The sequence below is a fragment of the Taudactylus pleione genome, unplaced genomic scaffold (assembly GCF_031769625.1).
Source record: "Taudactylus pleione unplaced genomic scaffold, aTauple2 ptg000108l, whole genome shotgun sequence".
Classification (NCBI taxonomy): Eukaryota; Metazoa; Chordata; class Amphibia; order Anura; family Myobatrachidae; genus Taudactylus; species Taudactylus pleione.
The window spans coordinates 775,731-799,102 of record NW_028284510.1 but is presented as its reverse complement, the minus strand read 5'-3'; the positions used below and the strand labels follow the sequence as shown (position 1 = coordinate 799,102).

The 23,372-nt window shown below is 46.7% G+C and overlaps 1 protein-coding gene across 1 annotated transcript in view; it reads left to right on the top strand.

Moving 5' to 3' along the window:
- LOC148525419 (sialic acid-binding Ig-like lectin 16) overlaps window positions 1–23,372 on the top strand; it is a 107,691-nt gene that overhangs the window by 47,739 nt on the left and 36,580 nt on the right. Inside the window, exons 6-7 of the mRNA XM_088470927.1 lie at window positions 1,097–1,348; window positions 20,683–20,724. Of these exons, the coding sequence (XP_088327053.1) occupies window positions 1,097–1,348; window positions 20,683–20,724 (294 nt within the window). The remainder of the gene's footprint in view (window positions 1–1,096; window positions 1,349–20,682; window positions 20,725–23,372) is intronic.

Here is a 23,372-nt window from a genome sequence, read left to right as displayed (position 1 = left end):
GGGAGTTGATAAAAAGAAATGTGTAGTACATGGTGAGTTTTAGGTTTGTTTCTTTTAGACAAATTTTAAAGCAATACCTTTTTTAATCTGAAATGACCTTAGATGTTGGTCAATGTTTGTTCAACTGTTTGATTAACTGTTATGTTAGCACACTGTGATTTAACACTTGGTGCATTTAACCCCAGCTGCCCCTAGACTGAATATAAAGGAGTGGTATCCTTGATTAAGACAGGCTACAACTGACTCAATTGCTCTGCTGATCAAAGGAGATAACTTGCTCTGAGTTGGAGAAAAACCAGGCCAGATATATACCATAAACTATGCTTCACTGAACAATATAGACTATAGAGGAAAAAACAAATCTACCTGTATGCAAGAGAGACAGTCACATACATTTAAAACCGCACATGATTGCATGAAGGTCTATGCAGAATATAGATGCAATAAGCAGAATGAGAGACAGTCACATACCTGAGGGATGAAATTAAATAAACAGATGATTAGTTCATATTCACGCACGATATCTGTTTGATTAACTGTTATGTTAGCACACTTTGTGATTTAACACTTGATGCATTTAACCCCAGCTGCAAACAGCCCCAGCTGCCCCTAGACTGAATTTAAAGGAGTGTTATCCTTGATTAAGACAGGCTACAGCAGATCAAAATTGCACACAGAGAGATGGAATTTCGGGGGCACATCTGCCTGGTAACAAGGGGGTGACTAACCAGACTCGGGCACGCATCTAAAGATGCAGCGGCCTCTGACACCATCATCAGATGAAGAATCTGAGCCACCATGGGGTTGGTGCAATCTTGATGGCGTGTGTAGTAAATACACACAGTGATGAATTAGCAGCGGGTGTCAAAGAAGGAAGACCACCGGCTGCGGAATTAGCATTAGGCTGCAACTGCGTCCATCTCTGAATCATGTCCAATACATATAACAGTGTATTGGAGAAGAAGATAATCATGGTCTCTCTACTGTTACATATATAGTAGCGTCACTGTCACTAAACATTAATGGGAAAAATAATACCTTTAACGATTTTGGATCCAAACAAGGTAGGTCATATAATTATTTATATGTTTTCTAGGAAGAAAACAGGAAACTGGAGCTCTGGTCGTGTTGGAAGGAGACACACGGACGTTACACTGCGCGGCAGACAGTAACCCAACAGCCAGTGTGATCTGGAAGAAGGGAAAGAACGATGATCCTAGCACCGTGATTGGAAAAGAGCTGGAGCTCAACCTCACAAATATAACCACAAGCACAGCTGATATATATTTCTGTATAGCATCAAATGAATACGGAAATTCGAGTACAAGTGTCACAATAACTGTGCAATGTAAGTTGTATTCATATTTAACATTAGACTGATTATTTGTACACAGTTTATCAGTACAATGTAATTCAGCCTCAGTGACAAACCCCAATAATACTGAGCAGGGAAGGGGATAATGGGTAGCAGGTTTCATAGAAGAAATATTTCCTAATTAGAGGCCGTGTTGTTAGTCATAGAGTAGGATTAGAATTCAAAGGGGTAAATTTACTAAGATGGGAGTTCTATTTAAGAAGTGATGTTGCCCATAGCAACCAATCAGATTCCAGGTATTATCTTCTAGAAGGTGCTTGATAAATGAGAAGTAGAATCTGATTGGTTGCTATGGGCAACATCACTTCTTAAACAGAACTCCCATCTTAGCAAATTTACCCCAGAGTGTGAAAACATTGAAGGTGCTACTACTTCAGCAAACATACAAAGACATAAACGAGAATCGCTGAGAACTTCCCTCAAGATAATTCCACATGTGAATCCAGTTCCAAGAATGACAGTTCTCTATCTCATGTCTATAAAAAAACAAAAGCGTAATTCCACCGCTAGCTTTTCTTTACCCACAAGGTTATAGGGATAAAATGTATGTTTTCTCCATTAGGTATAGCGGAATTTTTTTTAAAGTAAGCATATATAGTGCAGACAGGCCCTAGGATATCAAGATACTTATTCATAAAAGGTTAAAAGGTCACAAATAACAACCTGTTAAAATCATTACATCAACAGAAATCCATCATGAATAACATAAAGAAGCAGGGATGTAGTGATAAGACGGGCGGCCACATGGCCGCTGGTCTCAATGCCGACAGCGGAATCCCAGCAAGGGATGTAACATAGGCATTGAAATACCGACGCCTATGTTAAACCCAAAGCCGGAACGCCGAGGATGCCAGCCCGAACATAGGTAAGTCCGGGGCACCCTTAGCGTTAACCGCGCAGGGGGTGTTTAGTATTAGGGAGTCTAGCAGGGTTAGCGTTAGGTTTGGGGGGGGTTAGGCACCCCTAGGAGGGAGGGTTAGGGACCCCCCCGGGAGGGTTAGGTTTAGGGTGCGGGAGGGGGAGTTAGGTTTAGGCACCCCTGGGAGAGAGGTTAGGGTTAGGCACTAAGGGGGGAGGTTAGGGTTAGGCACCACTAAGGGATGGTTAGGCTTAGGGTGCTGGAGGGGGGAGTTAGGCACCACTGGGGGGAGGTCAGAGTTAGGCACAACTAAGGGATGGTTAGGCTTAGGGTGCTGGAGGGGGGAGTTAGCCACCTCTGGGGGGAGGTCAGAGTTAGGCACAACTAAGGGAGGGTTAGGCTTAGGGTGCTGGAAGGGGGGTTACGTACCACCGGTGGGAGGTTAGGGTAAGGCACTAAGGGGGGAGGTTAGGCACCACTAAAGGACGGTTAGGGGGGGACAGGGGAGGGTTAGTATACTTATCTACCCCAGTTAGGATCTCCTCAGGTCGGACATCCGCTGTTGGGATTTGAACCAGCAGCTAAACAGCCGCTGGCATTTCAATCCCATTCCAAGAAGCATCATGATAACAGTTGTTGCAGCTCAAATTAGGCCGGTTTTGATCTTTCATTTGAAAATGAATGGCAAACAGAACTTAAAAAATGATGGCAAACCAGTACAAACAGGAGCATCGCTCAGTATGGTTTGTGCAGGCTTCATTCTTGTAAAATGTGATTAAAGGGTAGAAAAATATAATTAAAGCCTAAAAGGCTACAATTTTTAGTGTACATGTACTGTGTTTGTTTTAACATTTTCTTTACAGGTGGATTACAGGTGCCAAAGGGCCCTTACTGTCTGGGCTTTCTGGCACCTGTGCGTCTCCCAAACTCGCCACAGGCAGGTTTATTGTTTGGGCAGGTTTCCCGTTGATTTGCGGTCTGTTTTTTTTATGTTACTTTTAAAAGTGACCGTTAGTAAATCTGTGGATCCTCATCTTATCTTTGTAAAAAAAATAGATTGTTTGGTTTGATGTTCTAAAGTCATGTTTTTAGACGGTTTTCCAGTGGCTTTGCGTTTAGTACATGGTCGGTTTGCAAAAGTGACAGAAAATTGGCCAAAAAGCCAAAAGCGACCTTATTGTAAATTTACCCCAGTATCAACAAGTTGATGTTATCATTACACAGTACAGTATGTGATTAACAGAGAACTACCGCACAGGTTTAGTTCGACAAACACCTTGAGAAATTGTATATATGATGTATAACAAATTCTGAATTATAATTAGGACGACAGGGTATATGTTACCTGCTACCTATAGATTTGCACAAAGGAAAAGAAAAAGAGGTAGTTTTTGGATATACAAATATACAACAAAATAAAATGTATCTTTTATAAAATATTCACTAAAAATAATAATTGATTCCCTTCCAGGAAATAAGAGAATAGCAAAGTATTAAAAAATAGACCAGAAAATGTAGTTTAAAGAATAAAGATTAAATACATATGCCAGGGATAGGTACCCACATCTGGAATGACTTCTAAATAGGGGTACTATAATGTGTAGTAGTAGCCCACCCCTATACAGTGCTCCCAGTAGTAATCTCCCCTATGCAGTGTCCTTTATATAGTGCCCCCAGTAGTATTCCCCCGAAAGCATTGCCCCCAGTAGTAGTCCCCCCATGCACTGCCCCCAGTAGTAGTCCCCCCTATACAGTGCCCCCAGTAGTAGTCCCCCCATGCTCTGCCCCCAGTAGTAGTCCCCCCATGCTTTGCCCCCAGTAGTAGTCCCCCGGCATACAGTGCCCCCAGTAGTAGCCCCCCCTATGCATTGCCCCTAGTAGCACCCCCCCCTATACAGTGCCCTCATGAAGTGGCCTCCCTATACAGGGACGCCTGTAGCGCTCCCCCCTATACAGTGCCCCCACTAGTAGTCCCCCATGCTCTGCCCCAGTAGTAATCCCCCGGTATACAGTGCCCCCAGTAGTAGCCCCCCTCCTATGCATTGCCCCTAGTAGCACCCCCCCCCTATACAGTGCCCTCATGAAGTGGCCTCCCTATACAGAGACGCCTGTAGTGCTCCCCCCTTTACAGTGCCCCCACTAGTAGCCCCCCATGCTCTGCCCCCAGTAGTGGTCCCCCGGTATACAGTGCCCCCAGTAGTAGCCCCCCCTATGCATTGCCCCTAGTAGCACACCCCCCTATACAGTGCCCTCATGAAGTGGCCTCCCTATACAGGGACGCCTGTAGCGCTCCCCCCTATGCTGTGACAGTGCTGCCCCACACGCACACAAAAAGAAAAAAAACTTACCCGAATCCCCGCTCCTGACGCGAGTCCCGGCTCTTCTGTTGCACAGATGGTAGAGACGTTAGTGTCATGACGTCTCTCCCATCATCACCAGCTGCGGGGGGGAGCCGGAAGGCGGAGCTCATGAGTGAGCTCCAGCCGGCTCCCTCAGCTGACGAAGCAGCCAATGAGAGTCTGTCTGACTCTCATTGGCTGCTGTAACATACACACAGCCACCGGCTGCTGTGTGTATGTCACTGTGTAGTGTGGCCACACTCACTGCGCGGTCTACACTACTCTAGCGGAGGGGACACTAGCGGCGGGCGCAGACAGCGCACCGCTGCTAGTGGGGGCCCCTCCGTGTGTGGGGGCCCAGGGACGACCGTCCCTGTCACCCCCCCTTAATCCGGCCCTGTATATAATATACACACACACACACTATGTGGATGAAAGTGGTTGGGCACTGACAGCAACTAGATCACCAAGATGTTATTGATGTCAGTACTTTGTAGGTCCACCACGTGCAGTGATTACTGGAGACACCCTTCTCGGCAAACTGTCCACAAGTTCCTGGACACCAGCAGGCGGTATGTTTTACCATCCGCCTTATGTACAGTGACCAACTGTGACACTGAGGAAGGTCGAGTCAGCCTAGAACGCTCCCGTCACTCCAATTCATCCCAGAGGTTTTAAGATCTGGACTCTGAGCTGGCCAGTCCATCCGGGTTACTGCACATTAATGGCCATTTGGAACTCTTGTGCAATGGTATGCATGTTATGCATTTTGCTTGCATGGGAGTGTCAAATCACTTCTGTCTACATAGCAGTGACGTGTGCAGTGAGGTAAATGGCTGGGGAGGCACTGGCTAGGATCAGAGCCAGATTTACACATATATGAACCCAAGGGTTCATGTGGGTATTATACAAAGGTGCAGCACGTCTGCTGCTGCTTGGCTCTGTCAGTCTGGTTGCCTGTAATCCCCAACACTCACTTGTCTCAAAATATCACCCAACTCAAATTCTTGTTTACAAGAATATTGAAGTCTCCACTCTGTGGAATTCCTTCCCTTGAACAAAAAGACTTTCCTCTCGCCTTCACACCTTCAAGTTGAAAACTCATCTCTTCAGCAATTTATCCAATTCTTGAACCACCCTCCTAAACTCTTAAACCAGTGGTTCTCAAAATGGGTGCCGTGGTACTATGGGCTTCCACAGGGCACTTGCAGGGGTGCCATGATTTGGTGGTCCAAGATCAGATCAAATTATTTCTAGTCAATGTGATAGGCAAAACTAGTGCTTGTTAATCATAAAATAACACAATCGATGTCCTGTCCACCACCACCACATAAATGAACCATAGATTGGAATAGGATTAAAATTCTGACAGTGAGAGTCCGACAGGTGGAGATCCCGACGGGCGTTGGTAAGTACTCTAACCCTCCCCTCTTCCTCCCCTAACCCTCCTTTAGGGATGCCTAACCCTAACCTCCCCTCCTAGTCCCTAACCCTAACCTCCCCAAAGGGTGCTTAAACTTAACCCCCCCTCTCTGCACCCTAAACCTAACCATCCTGGGGGGGGGCTGCCTAACCCTAACCTAGTGCCTAAACCCCCTTCCCCTAGCCTAACCCTAACCTTCCCCGGGGGGTGCCTAACCCTAAGTCCCTCCAGGGGTCCCTAAACCTAACCCTCCCATCACTGGGCTAAGTGTTATACTTACACGTCAGGAGACGATCGGGATAGCAGTGGTGGGTCCTCCGGCGTCGGGATTAAGATAAGATAGGCATCGAAATGCCGAAGCCTAAGACCCTTGTCGGGCAGGTCCAGTCGGGATTTAGACCGGCGGTTTTGCGTCCATTGGTCTATTACCTACATCCTTGTAGATTAACAAGTAAGTAAACACAATTTACTTAATTTAATACTTGTTGCTGATTTTCTCAATAAGAAACTTTTGGCCTATGGGTACAGTGAAAAAAATGCTGATACTCTAGGGTGCTGTGATTCAAAAAAGTATGGGAACAACTGGCTTAAGCTATTCTATCAATTTATCACACATTAATTCTGTTCTACCCACCTCCCACCTCTCTACACAGTTTACAGTTCTTTCTATGCTCAAAAAGACTCTAACCTCATGGACATTAATGTGTGGCTGGATCATATTGCCCAAAAAGTACTTTTTACTCTTGCAATGTGGCTGGACGGATGTGTGTGCAGCATTCAGGATTTGTACAACTTGCAAAGATAAAAAGGTTTGCATTTGTACATCTTGCAATGTTACATGGTCTGTCGCTGCAAATTCGAAACCTGTGCAAAATCTGTACTTAACGCTAAATCATCATCGTAGACCAGTGTGTACCACACTGAGGTTTGCAGGTTTCTGCCAGTTTGCTTGACTTTTAGTAAATGTTGCAATTTATTAAAGTCAAAATCGTCATGATACCACATTATTTTAGACCGCCAAATGTGAAATGTAATACTCGGTCTAAGACCTGGCCAAGATAAAACTGTACCGTTTCATCAAACAGCGGTTTTCTGAACTACACGGAAAACTCACAAACATTCTAGACCTAGGGCCATATTCAATTAGGCTGTGAAAAGCTGTTATCGGCGATACTTTATCACCGATGACGTCATTTTCGCATTTCTCACTTATCCCGTATTCAATTTCCCAACTTTTCGTCGGTGCGGAAAGTCAGTGGTTCGAACCCAGCAATAAAGTATCACCTATGAATAGGTGGTGATAAGAAGTGCAGAATTGGGCTTTTGGGGTGCAGACTTCCAAAAACCACCCTGCACCCCTTGGACAGTCCCCCAAAGTTATTCGGTGTCAAAAAATTTTTAAAAAAGCAGCACAGGACACCCCAAAAAAGGTACTTTCATTTTGGGGGTGAAAATAAAAAAGTTGGGTGATAAAATTTTAAACTAGCGAAATAGTCTCAGGGGGGATCCCCAAGTATGCGGCAGGTGATTTTTTTGATTGCAGGTATTTGCGGCAGGTGGATTTTTCACAATTTTTTAAAATTCACATTAGCCACTTTAAAATATGCTAGTACCCATATTCATGTACCCCAAATTTGATGGGACTACTAATTTTTCCCCAAAAGTTGCTAAATGCTATTCTTCACCACTTTACCAAAGACGCTAAATAGCACCTATTGAGACCATTTAAAGACCCCATATACCTTTAGCAGGGCTATTTGGGGGTATCCATAGTGATCCCCTATGTTAGAGCATTTTTTGGGGGGTGTCAGGCTGATTTCCCCAAAAATGACAGGACTTTTCGCTGATTTCCATTTCGCCGGGTCCCATTTTCGCTGATTTGAAATTGAATACAAGGAATCGCGGGGACGAACGCGATACGTTTTCAACCCTGAAATCTGCGATGACGGTTAAAAGTCCAGCAACTGACCTTTCACTCCAAATTGAATATGCCCCCTAGTTGTGAAAGTTGAGATTGCCGAACTTACCTGCGGTTTGAGAAATGTACCTATGAGAACGTGCCAAAAAAACTATGGCCCTCATTCAGAGCCGTACGCTCTGAGCAGAGCGCACGCTCTGAATGAGGGCCGGGCTCCATTTTCATGGAGCGTCCTCCTGGACGCTCATATAGCTGTGGGTCACCACCCACAGGCTATACGAGCGTGCATTTTGATGGCCGCGATGGTCGTGACCATCGCGACCATCGAAATTGCGAGCCGGAGCCTGCGGGTGAGGTTTTCAACCGCAAGCTCCGGAGTGATTTTGGCTCTATCAGAGCCAAAATCACTCCCACTGACATCACTAGTGATGTCAGTGGGCCGGCTTCTGACGGGAGGCGTTCCCGTGGGAACGCCCCCGTCAGGGAGGCACGCCCACCAAAGGGGGCGTGCTGTCAATCAACATTGACAGCACGCCCCCTTTGATCGGACACAACGAGCGAAGGAAAGTCCTTCGCTCGTCGTGTCTGGCGCATGCGCACGACGGAGCTCCCTCCGTCGTGCGCATGCTCAGTGCAGACCATCGACCCACTTGCGAGCGGACAGCCGCTCGCGAGTGGGTCTGAATCAGGCCCTATATTCCCAATTACACCTCAGGGTCAAGCTGTGTTTCAATTAGGGGTGTGCACCGGCCACTTTTCGTGTTTTGGTTTTGGATCTGGATCTTTCTTCGTGTTTTGGATCTGGATTGGTTTTGCCAAAACCTCCCTTCTGAGTTTTGGGTTCTGGGTTTTGTGTTTTGGATCTGTATTTTTTTTGAAAAAAAAGCATAAAAACAGCTAAAATCACAGAATTTGTAGGTTTTTCTGCTCCTATGCTATTATTAACCTCAATAACCTTAATTTCCACTCATTTCCAGTCTATTCTGAACACCTCACACCTCACAATAGTGTTTTTATGTCCAAAAGGTTGCACCGAGGTAGCTGGATGACTATGCTAAGCGACACGAGTGGGCGGCACAAACACGTGACCCATCTAGGCGTGATACTGCAGTGGCAGACAGGATGGCAGTTTGAAAAACTAGGTCCCAAACTGTACATAATGCAAAGAAAAAAAAGAGGTGCAAGATGGAATTGTCCTTGGGACCTCCCACCCACCCTTATGTTGTATAAACAGGACATGCACACTTTAACAAACATTTCAGCGCCAGGGTCTGCCACACAACTGTGGCTGAAATGATTGGTTCGTTTGGGCCCCCACAAAACAAGCTGGCAATTAATCTGTCCCTGCACAAACTGGCTCTACGGAGGCAAGATGTCATCCTCATCCTCCTCATCCACCGATTCCTCACCCTCTTCAGTGTGTACATCCTCATCCTCACAAAGTATTAACTCGTCCCCACTTGAATCCACCACCACAGGTCCCTCTGTACGTTCTGGAGGCTGGTCTCCCTGGAAGAGCTGATAATTCATTTTGATGAACATCATCTTCTCCACATTCTATGGAAGCAACCTCCTACGCCTTTCGCTGACAAGGTTCCCGGCTGCACTAAACACTCTTTCGGAGTACACACTGGAGGGGGGGCAACTCAGGTAAAATAGAGCCAGTTTGTACAGGGGCCTCCAAATTGCCTCTTTTTCCTGCCAGTACAGGTATGGACTGTCTGACATGCCTACTTGGATGCTGTCACCGATGTAATCCTCCACCATTCTGTCAATGGTGACAGTATCATATGCAGTGACAGTAGACATATCAGAAATTGTTGCCAGGTCCTTCAGTCCGGACCAGATGCCCAAACTTGGTCCTGTCTGCCCTGCATCACCGCCAGCGGGTTGCTTAGGATACCTAAGTTTTTTCCTGGCAGCCCCAGTTGCGGGAGAAAATGAAGAAGGAGCTGTTGACGTGTCACGTTCTGCTTCAGCTGACAGTGTGTTCACCAGCAGGTCTTTGCACCTCTGCAGGCTTGTGTTGGCTGGAAAGAGAGACACCACATAGGCTTTAAACCTAGGATCGAGCACAGTGGCCAAAATGTAGTGGTCTGATTTCAACAGACTGACCACCCTGGAATCCTGGCAAAGCGAATGAAGGGCTTCATCCACAAGTCCCACATGCCGAGCGGAATCGCTCTGTCTTAGCTCCTCCTTCACTTTCTCCAGCTGCTTCTGCAAAAGCCTGATGAGGGGAATGACCTGACTCAAGCTGGCAGTCTCTGAACTGACTTCACGTGTGGCAAGTTCGAAGGGCTGGAGAACCTTGCACAACACGGAAATGATTCTCCACTGCGCTTGAGTCAGGTGCATACCCCCTCCTTTGCCTATGTCATAGGTGGATGTATAGGCTTGAATGGCCTTTTGCTGCTCCTCCATCCTCTGAAGCATATAGAGGGTTGAGTTCCACCGCGTCACAACCTCTTGCTTCAGGTGATGGCGGGGCAGGTTCAAGAGTGTTTGCTGGCGCTCCAGTCTTCGGCACGCAGTCGCTGAATGGCGAAAGTGGGCAGAAATTTTCCGGGCCACTCAAAGCGTCTCCTGCACGCCCCTGTCGCTTTTCAGAAAATTCTGCACCACCAAGTTTATTGTGTGAGCAAAACATGGGACGTGCTGGAATTTGCCCAGATGTAATGCCCGCACAATATTGGTGGCGTTGTCAGATATCACAAATCCCCGGGAGAGTCTAAGTGGGGTAAGCCACTGGGCGATGATTTCCCTCAGTTTCTCTAAGAGGTTGTCGGCGGTGTGCCTCTTACTGAAACCGGTGATACACAGCGTAGCCTGCCTTGGAACGAGCTGGCGTTTCTGAGATGCTGCGACTGGTGATGCTGCTGCTGTTGCTGCGTAAGGTGATACATCTACCCAGTGGGCTGTCACAGTCATATAGTTCTTAGTCTGCCCTGTTCCACTTGTCCACATGTCCGTGGTTAAGTGGACATTGGGTACAACGGCATTTTTCAGGACACTGAGGACACTTTTTCTGACGTTTCTGTACAGTCTCGGTATCGCCTGCCTAGTGAAGTGGAATCTAGATGGGATTTGGAACCGGGGACACACTACCTCCATCAATTGTCTAAATCCCACTGCACTAATGGCGGATACCGGACGCACGTCTAACACCAACATAGCAGTCAAGGCCTCAGTTATACGTTTTGCTTCAGGATGACTGCTGTCGTACTTCATCCTCCTCGCTAAGGACTGTTGGAGGGTCAATTGTTTAGTAAAAGTAGTGGTGTTCCTACTTCCTCTCTGGGATGATGAACGACTCCCAGCAGCAGCAACAGCAGTAGCGGCTGCAGGAGGCATAGCAATGCAGGATCCTCCGGAGGAATCCAGGATAGGAGAGTCAGTCATGCCAGTGACATGGCCTGCAGGAGTACTTCCGATCCTGACTAAGGAGGAAATTGACGAGGAGGGAGTTGACGGTGTGGTTTGCAGGCGCTTGGATACAACAGGGCAACGGGATTTAGGTGTCCCTGGACTGCTTACGGTCTTAGCCAAAGTTTCTGAACTTGACAGTAACTTATTATGAACGCGCTGCAGGTGCCATATAAGGGAGGATGTTCCTAGGTGGTTAACGTCCCTACCCCTACTTATTCCACCTTTACATAAGGTACATATGGCAAGACAGTTGTTGTCCGGATTTGGATAGAAATATTGCCAGACCAGTGGTGGAATGTTTGGTCTTCTGCCCAGGCATGACCGTGATGGGCTTTTTCATCCCACGGACAACAACTGTCTCCCCCGGAGCCTGATTTAAACAAACCACATCACCATCAGAATCCTCCTCGCCAACTTCCTCCTCAGCGCCAGCTACACCAGTATCCTCTTCCTGTTGTACTTCAACAGTGACATCTTCAATTTGCATATCAGCAAGTGGACTGTGGGTGCTCCTTTCAGCACTTGCAGGGGGCGTGCAAATGGTGGAAAGAGCCACCTCTTCCCGTCCAGTGCTGGGAAGGTCAGGCATTGCAACCACCACCACACTTCGACTCTCCTTGGGGATTTGTGATATCTTCTTAGAAAGCACAGTTCTTCGCTGTGCTTTTGCCAGCTTAACTCTTTTGATTTTTTTAGTGGGAGGAGGGCTTCCATCGTCATGTGAAGCTGAACCACTAGTCATGAACATACTAGGGATCGACCTTAGCCGTTCCTTGCCACTCCGTGTCGTAAATGGCATATTGGCAAGTTTACGTTTCTCTTCAGCTGATTTAAATGTTTTTTTCAAGGTCATTTTCCTGAACTTTGTCATTTGGGATTGTATGTGCCCTCTATTATGACATTGGGCATCGGCCTTGGCAGACGACGTTGATGGCATGTTATCGTCTATCTCATGACTAGTGGCAGCAGCTTCAGCACTAGGAGGAAGTGGTTCTTGATCTTTCTCTATTTTATTTTTATTGGAGAAAGTTTGATCCTCCATTTATGTTATATCGATTTGATATATACGTGCGGCTAAACACAGAAAATATTTTTTTATTTTTGCTGGAGAGTAGTGCACTTTGTGGGTTACACCAGCCTTTAAGAAATGAGCCAGCCGGCTCTTTACTTATGGGATACAGGCGCACGCTTGGCGCTGCGTCTTTGTTGATGCACGTGCGGCTACTGCGCACACAATTCACAAACACAGAAAATATTTTTTTTTTTGGTTTGGACTGGAGTGTACTTTGGGGGTTACAGCACCCTTTAACGGTCAAGCCAGCCGGCCCTTTACTTATGACACAGGCGCACGCTTGGCACTACTTTGTTGATGCACGTGCGGCTACTGCGCACACAATTCACAAACACAGAAAATATTTTTTTTTTTGGTTTGGACTAGAGTGTACTTTGGGAGTTACAGCACCCTTTAACGGTCAAGCCAGCCGGCCCTTTACTTATGACACAGGCGCACGCTTGGCACTACTTTGTTGATGCACGTGCGGCTACTGCGCACACAATTCACAAACACAGAAAATAATTTTTTTTTTGGTTTGGACTGGAGTGTACTTTGGGAGTTACAGCACCCTTTAACGGTCAAGCCAGCCGGCCCTTTACTTATGACACAGGCGCACGCTTGGCACTACTTTGTTGATGCACGTGCGGCTACTGCGCACACAATTCACAAACACAGAAAAAATATTTTGTTATTTGGTTTGGAGTGTACTTTGGGGGTTACAGCACCCTTTAACGGTCAAGCCAGCCGGCCCTTTACTTATGACACAGGCGCACGCTTGGCACTACTTTGTTGATGCACGTGCGGCTACTGCGCACACAATTCACAAACACAGAAAATATTTTTTTTTGGTATGGAGTGTACTTTGGGGGTTACAGCACCCTTTAACGGTCAAGCCAGCCGGCCCTTTACTTATGACACAGGCGCACGCTTGGCACTACTTTGTTGATGCACGTGCGGCTACTGCGCACACAATTCACAAACACACAAAAAATATTATTTTTTTAGCACTTGGGGGGAGCACCCCTGATGGACAAAGCACCCCCTGGACAACACTACAGCACCCCTTTAGGACTGGGACACTGCACAGGACTTTGGAGTGGACACAGCCCCTATGGAGAACTGACTGCACAACACAGTCCAGCCAGCCCCTATGGACTTTGAAGTAGTGGACACAGCCCCTATTAACAACAGCAGCACAGCACAACACAGCCAGCCCCTATGGACTTTGAAGTAGTGGACAACAGCAGCACAGCGCAGCACAGCGCAGCACAACACTACTCTGCACTACACTACACTACACTACACAGCCCAGCCAGCCCTAACTCCCACCCTCCCTCTTCACTGTCCACAGCCGAGTGAAAAAATGGCGCCGACGCGGGTACCTTATATAGGATCCAAAACCCGCAAGACCCGGAAGGCGGGATGATGACGTTTTGCCTCGATTTCAGATCCGAGTCAGGCGGGAAAAGTCGAGCCTGACTCGGAACTGCCTCGGATCGGGGGGGCTCGGGGGGGTTCAGATTTCAGAAATCCGAACCCGCTCACCCCTAGTTTCAATGGAACTATTTAAATCATAATACATCAGCATGCACACTGAAATTCTTAGTCACCCCCAGTGGTAGACAGACCAGGCTGTTTCCCTAAAAATAGGGAGACCAAAGAGCATTGGTCTCCCCATTATAGAGCAACCCAACACCACTAGACAGCCTGTGCTGGTTCCCACTGTAACAGAGAATACCACAGAGTGTAGTGGACCTGATATGGAGAAAAGTGTTCAGCATTGACCTGGTGACTCTATGAGAAGAGGGTGATACAAGAAAACAGCATGGGCCCTTTTTCAAGATACTATAATCTCTGAGAAGAGCTCTGGGGTCTAACCGCAGAGTTACCAATGTAATGTTAAAAGTAGGGGTGAGCGGGTTCGGATTTCTGAAATCCGAACCCCCCCGAGCCCCCCCGATCCGAGTCCGATCCGAATCAGGCTCGACTTTTCCCGCCTGACTCGGATCTGAAATCGAGGCAAAACGTCATCATCCCGCCTTCCGAGTCTCGCGGGTTTTGGATCCTATATAAGGTACCCACGTCGGCGCCATTTTCTCACTCGGCTGTGGACAGTGAAGAGGGAGGGTGGGAGTTAGGGCTGTGTAGTGTAGTGTAGTGTAGTGCTGCTGTTGTCCACTACTTCAAAGTCCATAGGGGCTGGCTGTGTTGTGCTGTGCTGCTGTTGTTAATAGGGGCTGTGTCCACTACTTCAAAGTAAATAGGGGCTGGCTGGACTGTGTTGTGCAGTCAGTTCTCCATAGGGGCTGTGTCCACTCCAAAGTCCTGTGCAGTGTCCCAGTCCTAAAGGAGTGCTGCAGTGTTGTCCAGGGGGTGCTCTGTCCATCAGGGGTGCTCCCCCCAAGTGCTAAAAAAATAATATATTTTCTGTGTTTGTGAATTGTGTGCGCAGTAGCCGCACGTGCATCAACAAAGTAGTGCCAAGCGTGCGCCTGTGTCATAAGTAAAGGGCCGGCTGGCTTGACCGTTAAGGGTGCTGTAACCCCCAAAAGTACACTCCAGTCCAAACCAAAAAAAAAATTATTTTCTGTGTTTGTGAATTGTGTGCGCAGTAGCCGCACGTGCATCAACAAAGTAGTGCCAAGCGTGCGCCTGTGTCATAAGTAAAGGGCCGGCTGGCTTGACCGTTAAGGGTGCTGTAACCCCCGAAAGTACACTCCAGTCCAAACCAAAAAAAAAATTATTTTCTGTGTTTGTGAATTGTGTGCGCAGTAGCCGCACGTGCATCAACAAAGTAGTGCCAAGCGTGCGCCTGTGTCATAAGTAAAGGGCCGGCTGGCTTGACCGTTAAGGGTGCTGTAACCCCTGAAAGTACACTCCAGTCCAAACCAAAAAAAAAATTATTTTCTGTGTTTGTGAATTGTGTGCGCAGTAGCCGCACGTGCATCAACAAAGTAGTGCCAAGCGTGCGCCTGTGTCATAAGTAAAGGGCCGGCTGGCTTGACCGTTAAGGGTGCTGTAACCCCCGAAAGTACACTCCAGTCCAAACCAAAAAAAAAATTATTTTCTGTGTTTGTGAATTGTGTGCGCAGTAGCCGCACGTGCATCAACAAAGTAGTGCCAAGCGTGCGCCTGTGTCATAAGTAAAGGACCGGCTGGCTTGACCGTTAAGGGTGCTGTAACCCCCGAAAGTACACTCCAGTCCAAACCTAAAAAAAAATTATTTTCTGTGTTTGTGAATTGTGTGCGCAGTAGCCGCACGTGCATCAACAAAGTAGTGCCAAGCGTGCGCCTGTGTCATAAGTAAAGGGCCGGCTGGCTTGACCGTTAAAGGGTGCTGTAACCCCCAAAAGTACACTCCAGTCCAAACCAAAAAAAAATTATTTTCTGTGTTTGTGAATTGTGTGCGCAGTAGCCGCACGTGCATCAACAAAGTAGTGCCAAGCGTGCGCCTGTGTCATAAGTAAAGGGCCGGCTGGCTTGACCGTTAAGGGTGCTGTAACCCCCGAAAGTACACTCCAGTCCAAACCAAAAAAAAAAATATTTTCTGTGTTTGTGAATTGTGTGCGCAGTAGCCGCACGTGCATCAACAAAGTAGTGCCAAGCGTGCGCCTGTGTCATAAGTAAAGGGCCGGCTGGCTTGACCGTTAAGGGTGCTGTAACCCCCGAAAGTACACTCCAGTCCAAACCTAAAAAAAAATTATTTTCTGTGTTTGTGAATTGTGTGCGCAGTAGCCGCACGTGCATCAACAAAGTAGTGCCAAGCTTGCGCCTGTGTCATAAGTAAAGGGCCGGCTGGCTTGACCGTTAAAGGGTGCTGTAACCCCCGAAAGTACACTCCAGTCCAAACCAAAAAAAAATTATTTTCTGTGTTTGTGAATTGTGTGCGCAGTAGCCGCACGTGCATCAACAAAGTAGTGCCAAGCGTGCGCCTGTGTCATAAGTAAAGGGCCGGCTGGCTTGACCGTTAAAGGGTGCTGTAACCCCCGAAAGTACACTCCAGTCCAAACCAAAAAAAAATTATTTTCTGTGTTTGTGAATTGTGTGCGCAGTAGCCGCACGTGCATCAACAAAGTAGTGCCAAGCGTGCGCCTGTGTCATAAGTAAAGGGCCGGCTGGCTTGACCGTTAAGGGTGCTGTTACCCCCGAAAGTACACTCCAGTCCAAACCAAAAAAAAAATTATTTTCTGTGTTTGTGAATTGTGTGCACTGTGGCTGCACGTGCATCAACAAAGGAGCAGCGCCAAGCGTGCACCTGTGTCCCATAAGTAAAGAGCCGGCTGGCTCATTTCTTAAAGGGTGGTGTAACCCACAAAGTGCACTACTCTCCAGCAAAAATAAAATAATATTTTCTGTGTTTGTGTGCGCTTTAGCCGCACGTATATATATCAATATAACATAAATGGAGGACCAAACTTTCTCCGATAAAAATAAAATAGGGAAAGATCAAGAACCTCTTCCTCCTAGTGCTGTTGCTGCTGCTGGGAGTTGTTCATCATCCCAGAGAGGAAGTAGGAACATCACTACTTTTACTAAACAATTGACCCTCCAACAGTCCCTAGCGATGAGGATGAAGTACGACAGCAGTCATCCTGAAGCAAAACGTATAACTGAGGCCTTGACTGCTATGTTGGTGTTAGACGTGCGTCCGGTATCCGACATTAGTGCAGTGGGATTTAGACAATTGATGGAGGTAGTGTGTCCTCGGTTCCAAATCCCGTCTAGATTCCACCTGCATCCTCAAAGCAGCAGCGACAAGCGTGCGTCTGTCTGTTAAAGGGTGGTGTAACTCTCAAAGTGTTCCAAAAAATAAAAAACTATTTTTTTAATGTGCTTGTGACTTGTGTGCGATGTAGCCACACTTGCATCCTCAAAGCAGCAGCGACAAGCGTGCGTCTGTCTGTTAAAGGGTGGTGACACCCTCAAAGTGTGCTACACAAACAATTAAAATATTGTTCTTTTTTTTTTGGTCTTTGTGAAATGTGTGGGCTGTAGCCACACCTGCATCCTTAAAGCAGCAGCGACAAGCGTGCGTCTGTCTGTTAAAGGGTGGTGACACCCTCAAAGTGTGCTACACAAACAATTAAAATATTGTTCTTTTTTCTGTCTTTGTGAATTGTGTGGGCTGTAGCCGCACCTGCATCCTTAAAGCAGCAGCGACAAGCGTGCGTCTGTCTGTTAAAGGGTGGTGACACCCTCAAAGTGTGCTACACAAACAATTAAAATATTGTTCTTTTTTCTGTCTTTGTGAATTGTGTGGGCTGTAGCCGCACCTGCATCCTTAAAGCAGCAGCGACAAGCGTGCGTCTGTCTGTTAAAGGGTGGTGACACCCTCAAAGTGTGCTACACAAACAATTAAAATATTGTTCTTTTTTTTTTGGTCTTTGTGAAATGTGTGGGCTGTAGCCGCACCTGCATCCTTAAAGCAGCAGCGACAAGCGTGCGTCTGTCTGTTAAAGGGTGGTGACACCCTCAAAGTGTTCTACACAAACAATTAAAATATTGTTCTTTTTTTTCGGTCTTTGTGAAATGTGTGGGCTGTAGCCGCACCTGCATCCTTAAAGCAGCAGCGACAAGCGTGCGTCTGTCTGTTAAAGGGTGGTGTAACTCTCAAAGTGTTCCAAAAAATAAAAAACTATTTTTTTAATGTGTTTGTGACTTGTGTGCGATGTAGCCACACTTGCATCCTCAAAGCAGCAGCGACAAGCGTGCGTCTGTCTGTTAAAGGGTGGTGACACCCTCAAAGTGTGCTACAGAAACAATTAAAATATTGTTCTTTTTTTTTCTGTCTATGTGAATTGTGTGGGCTGTAGCCGCACCTGCATCCTTAAAGCAGCAGCGACAAGCGTGCGTCTGTCTGTTAAAGGGTGATGACACCTCAAAGTGTTCTACACAAACAATTAAAATATTGTTCTTTTTTTTTTCGGTCTTTGTGAAATGTGTGGGCTGTAGCCGCACCTGCATCCTTAAAGCAGCAGCGACAAGCGTGCGTCTGTCTGTTAAAGGGTGGTGTAACTCTCAAAGTGTTCCAAAAAATAAAAAACTATTTTTTTAATGTGTTTGTGACTTGTGTGCGATGTAGCCACACTTGCATCCTCAAAGCAGCAGCGACAAGCGTGCGTCTGTCTGTTAAAGGGTGGTGACACCCTCAAAGTGTGCTACAGAAACAATTAAAATATTGTTCTTTTTTTTTCTGTCTATGTGAATTGTGTGGGCTGTAGCCGCACCTGCATCCTTAAAGCAGCAGCGACAAGCGTGCGTCTGTCTGTTAAAGGGTGATGACACCTCAAAGTGTTCTACACAAACAATTAAAATATTGTTCTTTTTTTTTTCGGTCTTTGTGAAATGTGTGGGCTGTAGCCGCACCTGCATCCTTAAAGCAGCAGCGACAAGCGTGCGTCTGTCTGTTAAAGGGTGGTGTAACTCTCAAAGTGTTCCAAAAAATAAAAAACTATTTTTTTAATGTGTTTGTGACTTGTGTGCGATGTAGCCACACTTGCATCCTCAAAGCAGCAGCGACAAGCGTGCGTCTGTCTGTTAAAGGGTGGTGACACCCTCAAAGTGTGCTACAGAAACAATTAAAATATTGTTCTTTTTTTTTCTGTCTATGTGAATTGTGTGGGCTTTAGCCGCACCTGCATCCTTAAAGCAGCAGCGACAAGCGTGCGTCTGTCTGTTAAAGGGTGATGACACCTCAAAGTGTTCTACACAAACAATTAAAATATTGTTCTTTTTTTTTTCGGTCTTTGTGAAATGTGTGGGCTGTAGCCGCACCTGCATCCTTAAAGCAGCAGCGACAAGCGTGCGTCTGTCTGTTAAAGTGTGGTGACACCTCAAAGTGTTCTACACAAACAATTAAAATATTCTTCTTCTTTATTCTGTCTTTGTGAATTGTGTGGGCTGTAGCCGCACTTGCATCCTCAAAGCAGCAGCGACAAGCGTGCGTCTGTCTGTTAAAGGGTGGTGTAACCCTCAAAGTGTGCTCCACAAACAATAAAAATATTCTTTTTTTTTTTCTGTCTTTGTGAATTGTGTGGGCTGTAGCCGCACTTGAATCCTCAAAGCAGCAGCGACAAGCGTGCATCTGTCTGTTAAAGGATTACATCGGTGACAGCATCCAAGTAGGCATGTCAGACAGTCCGTACCTGTACTGGCAGGAAAAAGAAGCAATTTGGAGGTCCCTGTACAAACTGGCTCTATTTTACCTGAGTTGCCCCCCCTCCAGTGTGTACTCCGAAAGAGTGTTTAGTGCAGCCGGGAACCTTGTCAGCGAAAGGCGTAGGAGGTTGCTTCCACAAAATGTGGAGAAGATGATGTTCATAAAATGAATTATCAACTCTTCCAGGGAGACCAGCCTCCAGAACGTACAGAGGGACCTGTGGTTCCAGCAGGGACGAATTATACTCTGTGAGGATGAGGATGTACACACTGAAGAGGGTGAGGAATCGGTGGATGAGGAGGATGAGGATGACATCTTGCCTCCGTAGAGCCAGTTTGTGCAGGGACACATTAATTGCCAGCTTGTTTTGTGGGGGCCCAAACGAACCAATCATTTCAGCCACAGTTGTGTGGCAGACCCTGGCGCTGAAATGATTGATTTGTTAAAGTGTGCATGTCCTGTTTATACAACATAAGGGTGGGTGGGAGGGCCCAAGGACAATTCCATCTTGCACTTCTTTTTTTTCTTTGCATTATGTACAGTTTGGGGCCTAGTTTTTCTAACTGCCATCCTGTCTGCCACTGCAGTGTCACTCCTAGATGGGTCACGTGTTTGTGCCGCCCACTCGTGTCGCTTAGCATAGTCATCCAGCTACCTCGGTGCAACCTTTTGGACATGAAAACACTATTGTGAGGTGTGAGGTGTTCAGAATAGACTGGAAATGAGTGGAAATTAAGGTTATTGAGGTTAATAATAGCATAGGAGCAGAGAAACTAACAAATTCTGTGATTTTAGCTGTTTTTATGCTTTTTTTAAAAAAAATACAGATCCAAAACACAAAACCCAGAACCGAAAACACGGAAGGGTGGTTTTGGCAAAACCAATCCAGATCCAAAACACGAAGAAAGATCCAGATCCAAAACCAAAACACAAAACACGAAAAGTGGCCGGTGCACACCCCTAGTTAAAAGGGTCCTTAAGTCCTATGCCCGTTAGATAAATTTACATTTTTGGGGTAGAGGGGTCTGATGTCCATAACCTTCTATCTGTATGACAACAAGAATGTAAAAATGAATGCGATGTAAACTGAATTTTTTAAAGTTGCACCAATGCTGTTTAATTTCAGATCCACCTAGAAAACCAGACATCGTCATTTTCTCATCTAAAGGTATGGACACATCATTTTTTATACTCTTCTTAAATGTTTTAGATCTTAAAAACAATATTTTTTAATTCAACAATCAGTACATCAGTAGATATATATTATTAATTATAAAATTGCTCCCTGATCTAAATGAGGTCATTACGCATATTTGCGCGATGACCTAATTGCAGCTGTGGCACATGCACGACGTGCGCCCCAGCTCCCACTACATTAGGTGTGATGTGCATGCGGGTGCCGCAGCGATGGAAGAAAAGAGGAATGGGTGGGGGCAAGCATAATGGGTCGGGAGGGGACAGGAGGGGGTGGGGACGAGAGGAGGTGGGGATAGGGGGGAACTGCTCACCGGCAGGTGAGGTGACTCTGTAGATCCAGGGTCCATTTATTTACTAGTATATTATATATATTGTCATTATATTTAGTAAATCACATGAGTTTAATTGCATCCCATCAACTGAAATGACTTGTAGTAGAATTCAATGAGGTCTGAGTTGGTGTTTTAAAACATAGGGCCTGATTCAGAGCCGGACGCTCTGAACGAGCGCCCGCTCTGAATCAGGGCGTGGTTTTTTTTTGCGAAGCGGCCTTGTGGACGCTTGCATAGCTGTGGGTTACCACCCACAGCTTATGCGAGCGCCCATGATGATGGTCGCGATGGTCAAGACCATCGCGACCATCGGGCTTGCGACGAGACCCTTGCGGTAGGGTCTCGTCTGCCGCAAGCCCTGGAGTGCTTTTGGCTCTATCAGAGCCGAGAGCGCTCCCACTGACATCACTAGTGATGTCAGTGGGGCCGGACCCAGACGGTAGGCGTTCCCATGGGAACGCCTCCATCTGGGCAGCCATGCCCCCGGCACGCCCACCAAAGGGGGTGTGCTGTCACTCACCATCAACAGCACACCCCCTTTGGTGCGAGACCCATAACGACGGCTACCCCGTAGTTATTCGGGTCTCACGGAGGCACTCGCGAGCGGGTCTGAATGAGACCCAGTATACAAAATGGACGGGATGTAGGGCCGTTGCCTTCTAGCACTGGAACCAGGATGACAGTTTGTGGTTCCTGCACTGTGCAAGGAAGCTCTTATTTTAGTTCCTGGGCAGGTACTGCAAATTCTAGAACCTGGGGGTAAATTCTTGCATATTTTGCTTTGAATGGTATTGCCTTATAAATGTTCTACTTAAACAGCTGCCACTTTGTCCCCCGATGTCCTGTAGATGGATTTCTTTGGTGAAGTACACCCACAACCAGAGGTCCATATGGTTCTTGCTAGATGGGATCCAGTTATGTGACCGGAATGCCGGTTAGGGATTTATGACAGGCGTCAAGATACCGACGCCTGTCATAATCCCAACGTCGGAATGCAGAATGACGTGGGCCAGAACGAGGTAAGTACAGTCGCCCGACCTCTTAGCCGCGCAGGGAGGGGGTATGTTTAGGGCACCCCCAGTGGAAGGTTAGGGTTAGGCACCACCCCGGACAGTTATGTTCAGGGTGCGGGGAGGGGGGATTAGGTTTAGGCACTAACGGGCGGAGGTTAGGGTTAGGCACTAGGGGGGAGGTTAGGGTTAGGCACTCCTAAAGGAGGGTTAGGGGGGGAGGGGAGGATTATCTGTACTTACCTCCGCTGTCGGGATTTCCTACCCTCGGCCAGCCACTGTCGGGATTTGAACCGGCAGCCATACAATCCCATTCCTTGCTGGAGATGTGCGGTTTAGTTATCCTGAAATATAAACACACCTAAACTTAGGGATCTCAAGACTACTCGAGTCCCAGTTCAGGATCACTTTGAGTTTTCGAGTCAATTCGAGACCCGGGTTGGTTCTGCAGTCGGTTCGGAACTCTGATCTAAAAACCGAAATCGGCAGGTCCGAAATAGCTGTTTTATCGCTTTTTTAGATACATTTTTATCAAATTTTTATTTATTGATCTTCATTGATTTATAAGGAAACCAAAACCGAATCTGAATCAAAACACTTGGTTAGATGATAGAATCCTATGCATTCAAATTCTGGGTGGAGGGGATGACAACGTGGGCTGTGCTGGACATGACAGGCAGGGAAGAAGCAATGAGGGCATCGAAATGATGGACGGGCAGAGGAGAGTAGGAGGCAGAGAGGGAGAAGGTGCACGAAGCAAAGAGAAGGAGAAAAAGACAGGACAGGGGAAAAAGTCAGCACAAAAAGGCCTAAGTCATAATATAGCAACATAGACTCCTAAGGCCCAAAGGGAAAACATAATTAAGGGGTTTTGATCACAGAACACAAGCCTGGCACTGCATCAGTGTTTAATACCCGACAGCCGGAATGGACTTCCGTCATATGTCCATATTTACAATTGTGTTTTTGTCATCACAGACTGATTCAATTGTTATCAATAAATTGGCTTAGGCCACTTATATGGTTTTGTGTAATAACTATATTTGTCCTTCTGACTAATGATATGAAAGATTCTAAGCTTCTTAACACCCATAATGATAATTATGTAAATCATGTATAAATGTTTATGCTTTATCGCTTTTTGCTAGAATATATATATATATATATATATGTTAGGGGTGAGCGGGTTCGGATTTCTGAAATCCGAACCCCCCCGAGCCCCCCCGATCCGAGTCCGATCCGAGTCAGGCTCGACTTTTCCCGCCTGACTCGGATTC